This window comes from Talpa occidentalis, unplaced genomic scaffold, assembly GCF_014898055.3.
Source record: "Talpa occidentalis isolate TD23 unplaced genomic scaffold, MPIMG_talOcc4v2.1 talOcc4.8, whole genome shotgun sequence".
In the NCBI taxonomy this organism is placed as follows: Eukaryota; Metazoa; Chordata; class Mammalia; order Eulipotyphla; family Talpidae; genus Talpa; species Talpa occidentalis.
Window position 1 is genome coordinate 104,344,999 of NW_023605194.1, and position 16,905 is coordinate 104,361,903.

The 16,905-nt window shown below is 50.4% G+C and overlaps 1 protein-coding gene across 1 annotated transcript in view; it reads left to right on the forward strand.

The window, feature by feature from the left end:
- Positions 1–8,094: 8,094 nt before the first annotated feature.
- DCHS2 (dachsous cadherin-related 2) overlaps positions 8,095–16,905 on the forward strand; it is a 162,653-nt gene continuing 153,842 nt past the window's right edge. Inside the window, exon 1 of the mRNA XM_037497763.2 lies at positions 8,095–10,086. Within this exon, the coding sequence (XP_037353660.2) occupies positions 8,095–10,086 (1,992 nt within the window). The remainder of the gene's footprint in view (positions 10,087–16,905) is intronic.

Consider the following 16,905-nt stretch of genomic DNA (forward strand, 5'->3'; position numbering starts at 1 on the left):
GAGGTTAGAAGCAGTTGTATGTCTCATGGGGGTAAAATCAGGGCGCTGACAGGGGTGTACTCCTTCTGAGGGCATTAAGGAGAGCCTTTCCCAGCTTCTCGAAGCTACCTGAATTCTTGCCCTGGGGCGGGGATGGGGGGCTTCACGGTGAGCTGATTGTTGCCCCTCTCCTCTGTTCTGGCCCTGCTGCTCCTTCCTTCACGTCTGTGGACACCTGTGGGCTGGACAATCTCCGCAGCTCAACCTCCTTCACTGAATCACATATGAAGGTCCTCGTTATGTCAGGTAGAATGTTCACGGATCTTGGAGTGAGGATGTGGACATGTTTGGACATAACAGGTGACGCTGAGGAAGCATGTGTTGAAACCAAGGAAAGCGATGTCTCTCATATCCTTTGAATTATTTTGATTTATGAATACAGCTTTGCTGCTGGAGACATGCTCACAGAGGAAGGACTAGGTTGTTGGAAACACTCACTCTGGGCACCTGCAGGGTTTAAGGGCTAGCAGCTGTGGCCACTCTGCAGCTGGGCACTGCTCTGCTTTTTCCCTCATGGGCTGCACTAACATGCACTGGCCCAGAAATGAGCGATTGCTCCTCTGATGGCTTGTGGTTGCTTCCAGCCTTTAACATTCATCTCTGCCCCTGGTCTTCATCATTTTAGGTCTTTAAAACATCTCCTCCATATCGCATTTTTTATAGCTGTTATTATTTTTAAGCTTCCTCGTTCTGCCCGGATGGGAGACTAGGGCTTAAAAGCAGGAAAGGGTGGAAAATAAAGCCCACAAATGAAGCAGGGGATAAAAACCCAGGAGAAGGGATACTGAGGGCCTTCAAAGGAGATCTTGAAGATAAAGCACATAGTAAACACTGGGAAGCTGCATTTACAAATAAAGGATCAGAGATAAAAGCCCAGTGAATGGAAAAAGTAAAAGATATCCATTTGCAGACACAGGAAGCTGTGTTTGAAGAGAAGCTCCAGTAAAAGCAGTAATGTTCCTTATTGGGAAGCCCTGGACTTAGTTTGATGGCAAAACACTGGTGTGTTCTGGCCGGAGCAGAGACTATTGACGAGCGGCTTAGGCCCACTCTTGTCCTGCAAGAGTGTGGCATATCCAGTGGATATATCTTGCCAGACTGAGAGCTTTTGGAATTTCACTCATCTCTTTTACTTCCCACATACAAATAGTTACGGGAAATAAGGAATCAGCAGTCAGAGGGACACTGAGCAGCAACTGATTCATGAAACAGTTTCTACCATCTCCTCTTTAGGGATGGAAACCTTGTTTCCTGGAAGAAGGCAATGTGGGGGGAAGGGCTCCCCTAAGAATTCAGGGTTCTAGTGCCTCAATCTCTATGTCTGTGGTTTCTCAAAGTATAGGTTCTTCCCTCAGGATCATCTTGGACTGCAATCCATAAACATCTTTAAAAGTATTAAGCACTGATTCACTCCTTATAAATTCTAAAAGTGGTAAGAAACCTCTGCATGCCTTAAAGTAGATGAATTAAATTATTATTTGATTTGTGTCAATATTTTCCTGACTCTTAGGGTAGTTGCAGGGCCGATAGGAGTATTTTTATCATGAAATGTGGGACAAATTTTGGAAAATGTAGTGAAAATGTTTCAGTAGACACAAAGAAGTATGTCTAATAAAAAAGATGGAAATCTGTGGAAAATGTAAATTATGATCATAGTGAGAAGGATTCCTCATCTCCTCACCCCTAATTCACATGAGTTCAAAAAGGCCTGGGACATTCCTGATGTGATTATGCTAATGTGTTGTTGTTCCCTCTAAAGAAAAACAAGGTTGACTCATTCCATTTCGCATTTCTGTGTGCACGTACACAGGCTGCCTCTAAAGAACCAGGGCAAAACATTCAGAGCCTGTGTGATCCTGGAAAACAATCAGGGATCATCCCTGCCAGATCCACATATGTTCTAGAAGAAAAATAACCAAGATACAGACCTGGCCAAAAATCTGTGGTACAAGTTTTCTTACCAAATGTCTGTGTTTTGAAGGAGTTACTCGTCGATAGCATTGTACCCACGACATCCCATCTGTGTGTGTGAATCGTGAACTGTGCTTGAATGCAGCAGCGTCTATTTATTTCCCAAAAAACTGTGTCTGATCAAATGGGATTCATGTGTGCCTGTCGTACTGAGACACACTGGGCCGGATGTGGCTCTTTCCCCGACTGCCTTGATTCAATGGGATCCAGGCATTTTCCAAGTGAACAGCTGTGGCTTGGGGAGAATCCAGGTGTTTTTCTCACTGAATATTTGTGGGATTGGCAGGACCCCGGGTATTTCCTTTGCTTTCTCTTGCCTGGAATTATTATAACATATATTATGTATATGTATTTCAGTGAACTTTGCTCTGTCCCAGGAAACAGATCGGCTTCCTTTACTTCACACAAAGAACAATTACACCTAGAAAAATATGGGAAGGATTAAACGCCATTTATCTTTTTCTTCACTAGGTATATCCTTCATGCTGCCTTAGACAAATACATGAATATTCTAAAAATCCCTTTGAGTGAAAGCTGGTAAATTACCTTTCCACACTGAATAATGATGCGTTGGGAAGGTGTTGCTTTATTGGAATGTGGGTGTCACACCTGTTCTGAGACATCCACTTGCTAAAAACCTGTTGGACTTGGCTCAGTTTCTAATGGAAGAAGTAAGTCTGCCTCTAGGTTTGGCAATTCAGAGATCCGATAGAAGCTGTGTGGTTTTGGTTTCCACATCTTATACAATGTACAGGGGAACTGGAAGGAGTTCAGAGAACAGAAACAAAATGATTAAAGGGTTGAGGAAATAAGGGGCTGGGATTATTTCATCTAAAGAAAGGCTTTCAGGAAAGCAAGATGGCATGTGTGTGTGTGTGTGTATGCACGTGCGCGTGTACTTGCAAGGACAGAGTTTGAGAAGCCAAATCTTAAAGGTTATGTGTTTGAACAGGTTCAGTTGGCCTTTGTAGGCCATCCGGAGTCAGGTGGAAGGAGTAGGAAGAAGTGATTTCAACTTTGGGAAAGTGAATAAGCAGTTTAGAAGAGAGAAGGGACCTGGGGGAAATCAGTCAGGAATTACTTTAGCTAGGGTGTCTGTCTGCGGTCTACTTGCAGTGAAATCTTTAAATGTAGGGAGACCTTTAGTATACATAGTTGTTATATTCCAGCTTCCACTCCATTTGCAAAATATGATTGGATATACAACACTTAAATCTACCTAATAATAAGCCATATTGGGCCTCGCTGGTGGTTAAAACAGCGCTAACAAGCTATTGCCAGCCACTGCCACAGGAGTTTGATCCCAGGCCAGGGAGCTAACCCACAAATGGCACAGCAGACCTTTCCTGTCTCGCCCCCTGCTCCCCTCAGCAGTGTATTTCAGTAGATCTGCCTGTTCTGCTCCCCACTGTCTCTGGTGAATTCTCCCCCATGTCTCTGGCCTATACCCCAGCTCTTGTATGCATAAAATAAATAAATAAATCTTAAAAGAAAAGAAAGGTAGTGTGTGAGCAGAGGTGGCAGTATCCTTACAATTAGGGTGCTCTTTCTGACCTTAGTCCGTCTTCCCCACTAGCAGGGGAGGGGGGCGGCGATGGGAAGAAGCCCTTGACATTCCACAAGACCCTCCTTCCTTGGCTTTCTGTACCATTTCTACAAGTTGCTTTCTATTTTTTGCCCTCACAAGTGGTCACTTCTTTGTGTCTGTCCTCTGTGCTGTAGTTCATACAAACATGCTGCTCAAAGCTCTTCTGTCCCCCAGGTCTTTCAAAACTCTTACTATTTTGGAGGAATGATTTCAGAAGCAAGCTAATCTGCTTTCAGCAGAAAACCACAGAGATGAAAAATGACCAGTGAAAAGCTCAGGAGACTATGGACCCAGGAGCAAAAGATTCTTGGTTCAGATTCCAGTTCCACCAGGCAGTGCCTGTGCACTTTGGTCAAGTGCTTTGCAATGCTCCTGAATTCAATTTCTTTGTCTGCAAGGTGGGGATAATTATAATTCCTATAAAAGGTTGATTTGAGTTGCTTGAATGTTGCTTAGTAACTCATAGTACTAATAGCATAATGCTTAGTAATTATTTAGACTATTTAAGTTTAAAGCTAAGGACCATCAACAGTCTGGAAGAAAAAGTTTTTGATGAATGGTTTTCTGTACTAAAACCATGTAACAATGGGTGAAGTCTGCTATGGGTCTTTCTGTCCCTGATCCTGGGAATTTCACATCATCACTCTTCACATACTAGGAAGGACTAAGAGGACAGATCTTGCTAGGATCTTGAAACAATTCACTCCCCAAATATTTTATCACAAAAACAACAGAGGGCAAGAGAAATAATCCTCACGGAATACCTTTTATGTGCTAGTACCCATCATTTAAGGCTCACGACATCCTTATAGATTATATGGCATAATCTCTAATTTTGAGAGGTAGAAACTTCAGTCTAATAAGATTGAAATAAGTTGCCCAGAATGATAGCAGAGCCAGGTTGTCCCACCTCAAAGCCTAAATGCTAGTCTGTTACAACTCGATGCTCTTTTTTCTTTTACTCCAGCAAATGAATTCTCAGTTCTAGAATAGTGCTCTAGATAATGAAAGAAGGGTATGATGTAGCGGGCAGGAGACCTTGAATCACACATGCTTGACTAAAAACAAATGGAAAAAAAATGTTTGGGTTTCTGATTTGCCATTTCTTTCTAAACTAAAATACTGTTCAGAAGAAATATATCAGGAAGGGCTGCAGAACAACCACTGCTTTTCCATTATTCTCAGATTCAAGCCAATATTTGATAACAATACAATTGGCAAAATAAGTTGATGAAGTTAAAAAATAAGTTTAAGATGCCCCACAAAATGATTAAAATGAGTAAGATTATAAAGAAACACTTCATCGCAGTGAAGGAACTCATGACCAATTAATAATGAGTCATGGTTTCAAGCTTCTCTTAACAGATCCATCCATCCATTCATCCATCCATCCTGAATGAAGATCCACTATGTGCTAGGTACTATTCTAAGTGCTGGGATAAAGCAGTGCTTAAATAAGTGCATAAAAGGGCTGAGATCACAGTAATCTAATAAACAAATGAATAAAACCAGCTAATTTCAGGTACTGATAGGTACTCTGAATGCTATCACTGCTACAACATGAGGGTGTACTGCATCCTCATCTACTGACAGAACTGTGGATGTTAGGCTTATGGTGGGGGTACCACTTGATCTAGGGTGGTCGTAGAAGCCCTCTCCAAATACTTGGTGTTTGAGCTGAGGCCTGAGTGAGAGAGTCAAATCTTTACAAGCGGAAGAAATAACTCCCAGGCACAGAAAGTCTCCAGCAAGTCAAGCATCTTGTCTTAGTCCTTCAAGCTGTTATTATAAAGTACCAGAGATGGAGTGGCTGATAAACAACAGAAATTTATTTCTCATGGTTCTGCTGGAAGTCCAAGATCAGGATGCTAGCATGGTCAAGTTCTGCTGAGAGCCTTTTTCCGGTGGTAGATGGCTGACTTCCGGTATCTCACAGCGAGGGCAGCAGAGAGTAGTAAACTCTCTCCTGATTTTTTTCTTTTTACAGATTTATTTATTTATGCATACAGGAACTGGGGTACAGGCCAGAGTTGTGGCGGGGGCGCTGAGAGGACTCACCAGAGACAGAGGGGGGAACAGAACAGGCAGACTGACTGAAATACACTGCTGAGGGGAGCAGCAGGTGAGACAGGAGAGGTCTGCTCTGCCATGGGGCAGTTCTCTGGCCCGGGATGCTGCAGTGGCTGTGATAGCTTCATGATGCTGCATCTCTCCTGACTCTTACAAGGGTACTAATCCCAGGACCTCATCTCATCCTAAATACCTCCCCAACTCTCCACTTCCTAGTACCATTACCTACCGGGGTAAGGTTGCAATGTAAGATTTGCTTTTTGGGGGAGGCATAAACTTTCAGCTCAGAACAGATGCTGAAATCAGAGAGAAGACAGTGTGGCTGGATTCAGAGAAGTGGCTTGGGATGAGGCAGGCCACTTGGAGGACTCTGACAAGGAGTCTGAATTATAATACAGGTATAATGGAAATATATTGGCAATTTCTAATGACATGATTTGAATGAGCTTTCATCAGATGATTGCTTGAGAATTACTTACAAAGCCTGCAAGAGTGGAGGTGGGGGACTAGTTAGTTCGGGTAAGATTACAGAGGTGAAGGTTAAAACATCTCTCACAATAAATATCCTTAATAATAAGGAGGCTTCATTGGTGAAGGAGGCTGATTTTACCCTCATAATATCTGCATTTACATGAAACATCTCCACTATAAAATAAATCATTTTATTATTTTGTCAGATAGAGAGGATGGTGTGGCTGAGGATTAGCAATTATATATAACTCCACTTATCTTACTGTCGCTGGGAGGAAACAATACGCAAGGCTCTTGGTTTTCCCTAAAGGAGGGCCAATGTATTTAGGAAATTAATTCTTTCCTTCAGCCTAAGTGCTAAATGGCAGAAACCATTTGCTAAATACGTTCAGCCATTCTTAAGATCAGAGTCTTTCCTGGGGCATTTATTTTTATTAGAGTCCATTTATCAATTTTTACGATGATTAGAGATAATTGAAGAGAACCTGCGACAGTGGCAATTTATTAGCATGGGGGTGGGGGGTTCAGACACAGGCTAGTTTTGGCAGCGCTACCCTACAGAGGCTCTGGCTGCAAACTTCCCAGCTCAGAGGCGGTGGCTGGAGCTCTGGGAGGTGGTCGGGGCTGGGGCGCCGGGCTGCTGCACGTCAATCAGCATCCAGAAACAGCTCGCAAGCGCTGTGATGACGCCGCATGCATAAAAAGTGTTCCCAAGCCGAACCTATTGTCATCCTGGGGGCAGAAGGGAGTGACAAGACGCGCACGCAGCGCGGACTGGTAGCGCGGCATAATAAAGCGTGTTTTGCACCATGTGTGCCACAGATTTCTCGGGGTTTCACGCAGGTTTTTCCAAGTTCCACACCCCTCTTCCCCTACACGCCCCCCCAGCCCCCCGCCCTTCACGGCCACCCAGCCCCAGCTGTGCATAGGCCTTTGACTCCATCTGTCCTTCCATGGGGACGAGCCTCTCTCGCCAAATGGAGAACACAAGTTTGGCTCGCCAAAGTGATAGACCCCCGCCCTCTCCAGCCCGGGCCAAGCTTCAGCTGCAGAAGGGACCGTCCAGGGGGTGGAGGGGGAAGGTCGGGGAGGGGCTGCACCTCTTACCTTCCCCACCCCCCGCCACTTTGCACGCCCAGCCTAGACCGACGCCCCGCCTGCGCGACCCCCACGCCCACCCGGGTCTCCATCCCCGGCGCTTCCTCTTCTGCTCCCTTCTCGTTCCCTGGCACAGCCGCGAACGCGCCCTGCTGCAGAGCGGCGACTCGCAGGTGGGAGTTTGCCCTCGTGTGCGCCGCGTCACGCGGCGGGGAGGGCAGGGGAGGGGCGGGCAGGGCCCGCGGCCGCGGCCGGGTGGCTGGGGAGGCCGCGCCACCTCCCGCGCGGGAGCGGCGCACCCGGAGCTGCAGGCAGCCCCGCCGCCCGGCCACCCTCTCTCCCCTCCTGCTCCCACCTTCCCTCCGGCCGGGCGCACGCACTCCCCGCCCCCCCGCCCTTACTCCACCCCCTTCCCCGGCCCGACCCCGGTGCTCTCCTGGTGTGTGCGCGCGCCTGAAATAATTGCATCCTTTTTGGCCAAAGAAATAATGCACCTGACTTTACCAGGGGGAAACAACCAGCCGAGCAGAACAAGGAACAGATGTAAAAGGAATAAAAGGAGAGAGAAAAAGAGATGAGACCCGTTTAGAGAAGCCCCGGGGCTGAAGAGGGGCTGCTGCGGCGGAGGCTGCGAGAGCGCCGCGGTCTGCAGCAGCTCCGGGCGGAGACGCGCTCACCAGTTGCAGATGTAACCTCGGGAACTCCTCGGTCTGTTGGCGTGTTTGCCAAACAAAGTCCTTTCTTCTTTGGCTCCGACGCAGAAGACACTCGGGATTGTCTGCCACCCCTCCACGAGCTGGCACGGACCCGGGAGCCTTCCTAGGAGCTGGCGGAGCGAGAGCCCTTCTGGGCGCAGGATGGGCGGCCAGGGTCTGCAGCCGGGGACGCCCGCGGGGAAGCGCCCTGTGCGCCACGGGACAGGGTCCCCCGGCGGCGGCGCCCGGGCGCAGCGCCGGCTGCTCGCGCTCTTCGTGCACGCGTGGCTGTGGGCGGCCTCGGGCTGCTCCGCGCAGGTGTTCAACCTCAGCCTCTCCGTGGACGAGGGGCTTCCCCCGGACACCCTCGTCGGCGACATCCGCGCTGGGCTGCCGGCCGCGCAGCAGCAGGAGGGGGGCGGCTTCTTTCTGTCCGAGGACTCCGACGACTCCCCGCTGCTGGACGACTTCCACGTGCACCCGGACACCGGCGTCATCCGCACCGCCCGGCCCCTGGACCGCGAGCGGCGGGACCACTACAGCTTCGTGGCCGCCACGCTGCTGGGCGCCGTGGTGCAGGTGGACATCCGCGTCAACGACGTGAACGACCACTCGCCGCGCTTCCCCAGCGACTCCCTGCGCCTCGACGTGTCCGAGCTCAGCCCGCCGGGCACCGCCTTCCGCCTGCCAGGGGCGCGGGACCCCGACGCCGGGCTGTTCGGCACGCAGGGCTACACGCTGGTGCACGCGCCCCGCCTGCCCGAGGACCCCGCGGGACCCCTCTTCCAGCTGCGCTACGGGGCTCGGGGGTCGCCGCCGGCGTCGCTGTCCTCGTCGCCCCTGGAGCCCCTAGACTTGGTGCTGCTGCGGCGCTTGGACCGGGAGGTGACAGCGACGCACGAGCTGCAGATCGAGGCGTGGGACGGCGGCCGCCCGCGGCGCACGGGCCACCTGCGCGTGGAGCTGCGCGTGCTGGACGAGAACGACAACCCGCCGGTCTTTGAGCGGAGCGAGTACCGCGCGGCCGTGCGCGAGGACGCGCCCCCGGGCGCCCCGGTCTGCCGCGTGCGCGCCACCGACCCGGACCTGGGGCCCAACGGCCTCGTGCGCTACAGCCTGCGCGCCCGCCAGGCGCCCGGGCCGGGGGGCAGCGGTGGCCCCCGGGGCGACGCGGCCTACTTCGCGGTGGAGGAGCTGAGCGGCGTGGTGAGCGTGCGGCGGCCGCTGGACCGCGAGGCGCAGGCCTGGCACCAGCTGGTGGTGGAGGCCCGCGACGCCGGCGCGGAGCCCGAGGTGGCCACCGTGCGCGTGTCCATCGCCGTGCTGGACGTGAACGACAACCCGCCCGCCATTCACCTGCTCTTCCTCACCGAGGGAGGCGCTGCCCGCGTGTCGGAGGGCGCCCGGCCGGGAGACTACGTGGCTCGAGTCTCGGTGTCCGACGTGGACGGCGGTCCAGATGGACGAGGAGAGGCCGCGGGCGAACTGGGGGTGGGTCTGGGAGGCGGGAGCGTCTCGCTGTCCTTGGACGGCGGGGAGGGAGCCTTTGCCTTGCGAACTGGAGGCTCCGCGGGGGTATTTTTCCTTTGCGTGCAGGGGCCGCTGGACAGGGAGAGCCGAGACCTGTACGCTTTGCGGCTGGTGGCCACGGATGCGGGTTCCCCGCCGCTGAGTACGGAGGAGACTCTGCTGCTCAGGGTGGCCGACCTCAACGACCAGCCCCCTCTGTTCAGCCAGGAGCATTACCGGGCCTCGGTGTCTGAGGCTGCGGCCCCTGGCACCCCGGTGGTGTGGGTCAGCGCCTCCGATGCCGACGAGGCTGGCACCGACAATGCTCGTCTGCGCTACGCGCTGGTGCACCTCGAGGCCGGCTGCCACCCGGAGGACAAGGGCCCCGTGACGGAGTGTGAACCTTCATTCACTGTGGATCCTGAGAGTGGTGTCATCAGCACCTCCAGGAGGCTGGACCGGGAGGTCCAGGAGGCAGTAGAGCTGAGGGTGGTGGCCCAAGACCTCGGGGAGCCCCCGCTCTCCGCCACCTGCCTGGTGAGCATCGCTGTGGCCGACGTGAACGACAACGAGCCTGTCTTCCTGAGGCAGGTGTACAATGCCAGCCTGCTGGAGCATACCCCGGCTGGCCACTGTTTCCTGCAGGTGAGTCGCAAGGCCTGTGGTGGACCACAAGGCCTGGGAAGGGAAGATGAGGTTGTGGTTCTGTCCAGGGAAAGAGAACAGTGACCAGTGGCGGGGATGGTTGCACTGAAGAGGGGGGGCTCTGTTCCTCCAGTACAGCAAGGTGAAAGGGTGCTCTCAGGTCACCTAACCTTGCTGCGAGGGGCTTGGCCTCAGCGATCTCTAAGGTCCTTGCAACTTCTCATGATGTTTGGATTTGGACTTTGGTGCTGGCTGGGTGTCCTTTGTGCTGGGCAAGTGAACACCCAGTCAGCTGGTGGGGCTGGGGGAGGGAACCACAAATCTTTGCCAAACACCATGTGAATAGTTTGCATATCATCAGTGGGCATCATAGTAGAGATGTCCCCTGTGGCATCCCAGGAAAATGAAGTGGCCTCACAAGCGAGTTTTTCAAATGCACAGGTGTGTATGCCTTTACACACTGGAGTATACTGAGGAACCATATCCAGGGACTTATGTATTTTACCCCCTCCTTCAGAAGCAGGAAGGCTGGCTGAGGACACCCAGTCACTTTTATTAGTTGTGGGCTGAGCCCCCACGGTGCCCTCCACACTCAGAGGGGTAGAGGGGGCACCATCACCCTCTATGAAAGGAAGCTTTCTTCCCTGCTTTGCTTTGTAGAGTTTTGATGTCTCCTTCACTCTCAGAACATTGTGTTTTGAGCCTTTCTAGCACCTCTCTACTATTGCTTCTGATTTCCTGCCATCTGAAGTCAGTTGGCAAAGTGGGTTTCCAGGGTATATTTATTTACTCCAAGATAGCTTGAGTAAATATATAGAGCTACATCATTCAGATGGATGGGTGAAGCTCTAAAGCTTTGGGGGTGTCTTAAGTCCTCTTGCGCTCATTTCCTGGCTCTTAGTGGGGTGAGGCTTTAGCTCTTATAGATCACATTTCAAATAATAACTGTTAGATAAGTAAGATATTCCATATTGTAAAAGTGAGTTTCAAGACAGCTTCTGCCTTTTTAATCCTTTGACTCTGTGAGCAGGAGCAATCTGTCATATTCACATGCATAATGGGCAACTCTTTGAGTTACCAGGTCATGAAGAGAAGGCTGGAAGGTCAGTTAATGTTTGCAGCTAAAACCAGCAAAGCCATAATGCCAGTAACACAGAGGAAGGCTCTTTATATCTCAAGTAGAGTTTAATAGGATGCAGGTTGACTGGTCCTCCTTCATTTGAGAGGGGGCCAGGCTTGGGAGTGACTTAGCTCAGGTCTGCCAACGTCCCATTGGCCAGCGTTCAGCTACATGGCCCCAGGTGTCCTCTATGGAGACTGAGAAGTATGGAGCTGGAGGAAGCCAGTGAGCGCTGGTGGATTCTGCCATAGTTTCCTGTAGGGTGAATGGTTTTCAGGCTGTTCTGCCCTCCCACCATTAGGATTGCCCTGCCTGATAGGGCACCTGCAGTTGTTACATTGCTGTAAGCTGTGTTGTTTACTTTTGTGGGCCATGGCTCAGTATTGAGATATTCTGGGAGAGAGGCAGGAGAGAGGCAGGCGAGGGAAAAGGGGAGAAAGAAGGCCAGAGAACTCAGAATGAAGACTTGCCAGGGGCTTGGAGGCCTCCCGGCCTCCTGGCCCCTGGCACCCCTGCCTGCCATGTACCTGGTTGCTGCACTACACTTAAAAGCTCAATAAACGCCTGAGAAAGCCACCCAGGGCCCAAGGACTCTCCTTTACCCTGTCTGGTCTGCTCAAATCATAGAAAACCTGCCCTGTGCCATCTTGCCCCAACAATTCCTGAAAAAGAAATCGTAAGTGAGAGGCTGAACTTGATGATTTCCAAAATTCCTTCCACCTGGAAGAGCCCAGTCTTGGTAGGAAATAGTGCAACTTGGCTGTGTTTGAAGGAAAATAACTGGGGTGGATTAATTGTGATTCTTTTGATAGAACCTGCCTTAAGGAGTTGTTTCTAATATTGGGAGAGGATTCTGCCAGAGGTGCGAGTTTATCCCGCTATTATGAATCGGTACGTGGTGACTCCATTATGATGGACTGAACTTGGCTGAAGCATAAGACTGCCTCTCCAAAGGCAGAAAGCCTTTACAAGTTGCCAAGTCCTGCTGCAGCTAGAATTAAATCATGCTGATTAGGATTTCTGCAAATTCCAGCCATCTAGCCACTCAAGATTGCAGAAACCCTCTTAGACTTGGGGGTCTCCTGTGAACTTGCTGTGTTCTCTAACCTCTCGGTCTCCTGCCTTCCAGGGAAGCCTCACAGGGTATTTTCCAGCCTTGTCCTATCGCTGCACTTTCTTAGTCTTTCTCTGTACCATGTTGTATAGCTAGTCTCCTCATCTAGCCCCTGGGACTCATGGCCTCTCCTTTCTTTGAGGATTTGATTGCATTATATCATGGCTTTATAACTATCCCTTCTTTTTGTGTTCTCTGCCAGGTTTCCCCCTTTAGATCTCATATCTGCTCCACTCTCCTTCATCAGATTCAAACAAAAACAAAATGAGAATCAGGGGGAAAAAAATGCCAAAGTTCTTTCCTACATTCCCTGCAGGGGTATTTAAATCAGAATATAAGAACCTGAGTAACTGCCTGAGCTAAGTGCCCTCTAGCCTCTACAGGGCATTTCCAACCCTTGGGTGCTCACCTGGATTTATGCACCATAGTTCCTGTGTCCCCATATGGAGAGCCCCGTCTTAAGAATCAACTCTCAGGCGCCCTCTCAGCTCTTCTGTCAGCGCAGCTTCATGGTCAAGGCAGAGAGGGGTGGCTGCTCTGCAGGCGCGCAGGCTGCCCACAAGGTTCTAATGTTGGGCTTGACATAGTCTCTTTTCCCAAAAATAGTCAAAAGGGCTAATGTAACCGCTGGGCCAGACCTTTACTCAGCACCAGCACCCCCCACCCCCACCTCCTACCCCCTCCAGTGACATGGCGGCCCTTATAGCCCTTGCCGTGTAAGGGGTCTAGAGACACAGAGCTCTGTGAGGCGCACAGTTGCCTCCACAGGCCCCCAGTGCCTTGTTTGCTCACTTGCTCGCTTGCTCATTCATTTATTTAATGGACTAAACACTGGGCAGGCAACGCCGCCTGTCCCAGGAGCACCTGTCCCGCCGCCGGACCTGGTCTTGGTGCTGGCGTGCAGCGGTGACAACAGGGACAAGGTCCCTCCATCCCCAGTGGTCCCGGTGCTGTCCCCTCCCTCCGTCCTCTCTGCCCTCGAGGGGAGGCCACATGCCCTGCCGCCCCTCGCCCACCATCGCTCCTGAGCCCCCCACTCTGACCTCAGCCCGCACTCCTCTAAATAAATCCTGCCTCCCAGGCAGCTGTGCTCTTTCATTTCAGCCCCCGGGGGCTTTTGCAGCCATCACACCCTCGTCCTCTCTACAGCGTTTGGACTCTTGCCCACTGCCTCTTTCTGGAGCGCCTCCTCCTCACCTCCATTTGCCGCACTGCGTTTTCCCTTCTTGGCAGCTCCCCGTCCCTCTCGCGCCATCCCCAGCGCCTGTCTTCCCTCACTTCCCTCCTTCCCAGACTGCCTTCTTCGATTTCCAGAACATCAGCATTGGCATCTCCGGGGGCAGCCTCCTTTAGATGCTCCAGCTAACATCTCTGTCCCTTGGGGGGGGGGTGTGCGTCTTCCTGGATGTGTTTTGGGCACCTCAAAGCCAGTGATTCTGCATCCAAGTCCTGCCCCTTCTACCTTTCTCACTTTCTTCCCAACTTACATGAATCAGCTCCTTTTGGAAACTTTCCTGTTTCTGTTAGCACGTCCTTCCCACGCGTGTGTCTGTGAGTTTGGGGTGTGTCTGTGAGTGTGGGTTCACTGCTGGTTGGTCTCGTGGCATTTGTACTGCTGAGAACTACGAGGCTGACAAAGTCACGTCTCGTATCAATCGGTTGGGTGAAAAGCAGATTCCAAACTGGGGCGAGCACCTGTGCTTTTTGCTGGTTGTCAGTGTGTGAGTGACTTTGAGGCGCCTGCCTGGGAGGGGTGCAGGGCCTGGACATTCAAGGTGGCGCCTGCCATCTGGGCAGACACGAGAGAAGGAAAGCCTGACGGCTGCTGTGCTCCGGGCACGAGAAAGGACCAACCTACATCTTGTTGCAGATTCATTTGATCTTGGTGGAATTCCTTCCAGTGACTAACCCCGAGACGTGAGTGAAGTCTTTCAAAATGTGTTAGCGTTGATCTGTACAGTGGACGTAAAGCTGGAGGACCCCACAGTGGTGTGATGTAAGCAAGGATTACTCGTTGGTGCTAGTCAAAGTGTTAGTCAAAGAGCCACTCTCCCTCCAGGCCTGAATGCTTGGGGAAGGCGGACACCAGCCGGTGAAGCTGAGGGGGGCTTTCTTGGAAGATGTCAAGGGCTTTTCTCCACGAAGCTCTCTTCACGGCAGCTTCAGAAGTCAGAGACTTCAAAAGGTTTTAGGAAACCTCAGACTGCTCTGTCCCTTTGCCTGGACCACAACGCCTTCAGATTCCTGCCACTTATCCCTTCATTTGTACCCGTTGGCATCACCCTAGTTCTGTCCAGCGTAGCTTCTTGTTTTCCCTTCCCTTTTCTTCAAACTGCAGAGACTGGAGGCACATCTCAAATGCTCCCTCCTCCCACCAGATGCGTCTTCTCCTGCCCACCCTCTCCCCAGTGTTGCTGACGCAATTAGTAAAACAAAGTATTGCGAGTACGAAGGAGCGCCTTCCCAGCCTCTTCAGAACCGGCCTCCCGGGACATGTCACTCTGGCATGTGGATCATTTCCAGCAGAGGTCAGTTGAGGCGCAACAGGCTCACAAGGAACTGTTTCTACTCCCTTAACTACCCAGAGGAATAAACATGGGTGCTGTGGCCCAGGATTAGTGTTTACCAGAAATAACTTTTCTCTAGGAAAAACCTATCCTTATGGCAGGGCCAACATCTAATTACATCGAATGATCACCTGTTCCACATCACCTGTGATCCCGCCCACCCCCCCAGCTTAATATACATCCCTCAGCTTAATATACATCCCCTCATTTTGCCCCATGGACTTTGGAGCCTACACCTATGTCGATTCCCCATCTGTATGTTATTAGATATTTTTCTTTTCTCCTCTAATCTTCATGATGTTAATTTGATTGCTTGACCAACCTGAGAAGACCCAGAAGGGTGAGGAAAATTTTCCTCCTCCTTGATCACATGAAGAGGTAGTAATCTGGTATTTGAGTCCCCTGCGACTGTGAGCGCCGCCAGTCTCACTGTATATATAATCTCATCTACCAGAGTGATAATTTTGCTGAATTATTATTGAAGAGCGACAGAGTGAAAAGTAATCCAGTCACAGGTTTTACGTTTTCCCATTTTATTTGTGTATATATTAATTTTATCATAAAGTCTGCTTCCTCATCTATTATCATTGATCCTTTGGCATTTTATGGTCTGAAATGTATTGCTCATCCTGTATCTTTTTGTCGTCCCCCTTCAGTACTACGGTGTTCTCACTGTTTACTGTATCTGTCTAGGTCAAAGCATGCACTGGCTGTGATGGGCATGTGAGTGTATTACCTGTGTCTGTCTGTCTTCTCAGCCCCTTGGATGGGGCTGGCCAGACCCAGGCACACTCTGAAAGCATGTAAGATTTTCACAGCAGTGATTTGCACCTGTCTCAGGATAGTCTCCCCTCTCTCATCTCACCTGCTCACTCACCTTCACTATTGCCCCCCTCCTGCTGGCTGTGTGTCTTAGTTCCCAGCATGCACTATGCCTGCCTCTGGCATTGCTTTGATGCTGTGGTTAGGCACCCAGTATTGACTGTAGAATCTTCTCTTACACTTCACTTTGATTTCCTTCTCTCCCTGCCCCCACCTAACAGCCACTCAAGACCAGTGAGCCACTTTGTCTTCCTTTTCCCTTTCATTGCTTGGGAGAGTTGATCAGATAGTTTGCGTATGTAACAGACAATATAACTTAGAGCCTCTGGGATGTATCTCTACTTACAATATAAGTTCCCAGTGCTTTGTCTAATTCTTGGTTCTAGAACTAAAGATGAATGACATTACATGGTAGGATGTTCATAGCTTTGAAGGTTACAATGGGGCTATATTTAGTGAAGGAAAATATAGACAGACTGTGGGGCTAGCATGCTTGGGATTGAATCTCAGCTCCACAGTATGTGGCTGTGTGATCTTGGGCACCATGCCACACTTTCTTCCTCTCAAAAATATGATTTACAACAGTGACAGCCAGATAGAGTTTTGAGTGGGTAATGAATTAATGCATCTATGCTTCAAGCAATGCTTGACTCACAGAGTAAGTGCTCAATACATATTATATACTACTGAATGTTAGTAAATAGGACTTCTAGAAGATGATGATGAAGAAACTTGTCTGGTCTGGCAAAAGTTGAGGACTAATTAAAACTGACATTTAAAATAAAGCTTCCCTTGCTCTAAAAGATGGAAGAAGGAACATAAATAAATTTAAATTGTGTACTAAATTTTTAATTAGATGTGGATGTTTTTGGCAATGAAAGCAAAAATCTGTTTTACTTTGGATTCTTCTAACATCCTCCTTATGGGCTTATAGAATCCTACCTGTCTTAAGGAACTTACAGACGATCTCTCACAAGTGATCTTTGCCCCCACCCCACCCCCTTATAAGGTAGTGTGAGGGTCAGAGAGAGACAGGATGGTAAGATGTGGGCAGTGCCAAGAGCCTCAGATGAGTCCTCATCCTCATGCGTCCTCAGGGCTTGGCCTCAGGTGTGTAGGGTGTGGCTGTTTGATAAAGAATTTTAATGTCTCTTTTTTATTTATTTATGCATACAAGAACTGGGGTGCTGGCCAGA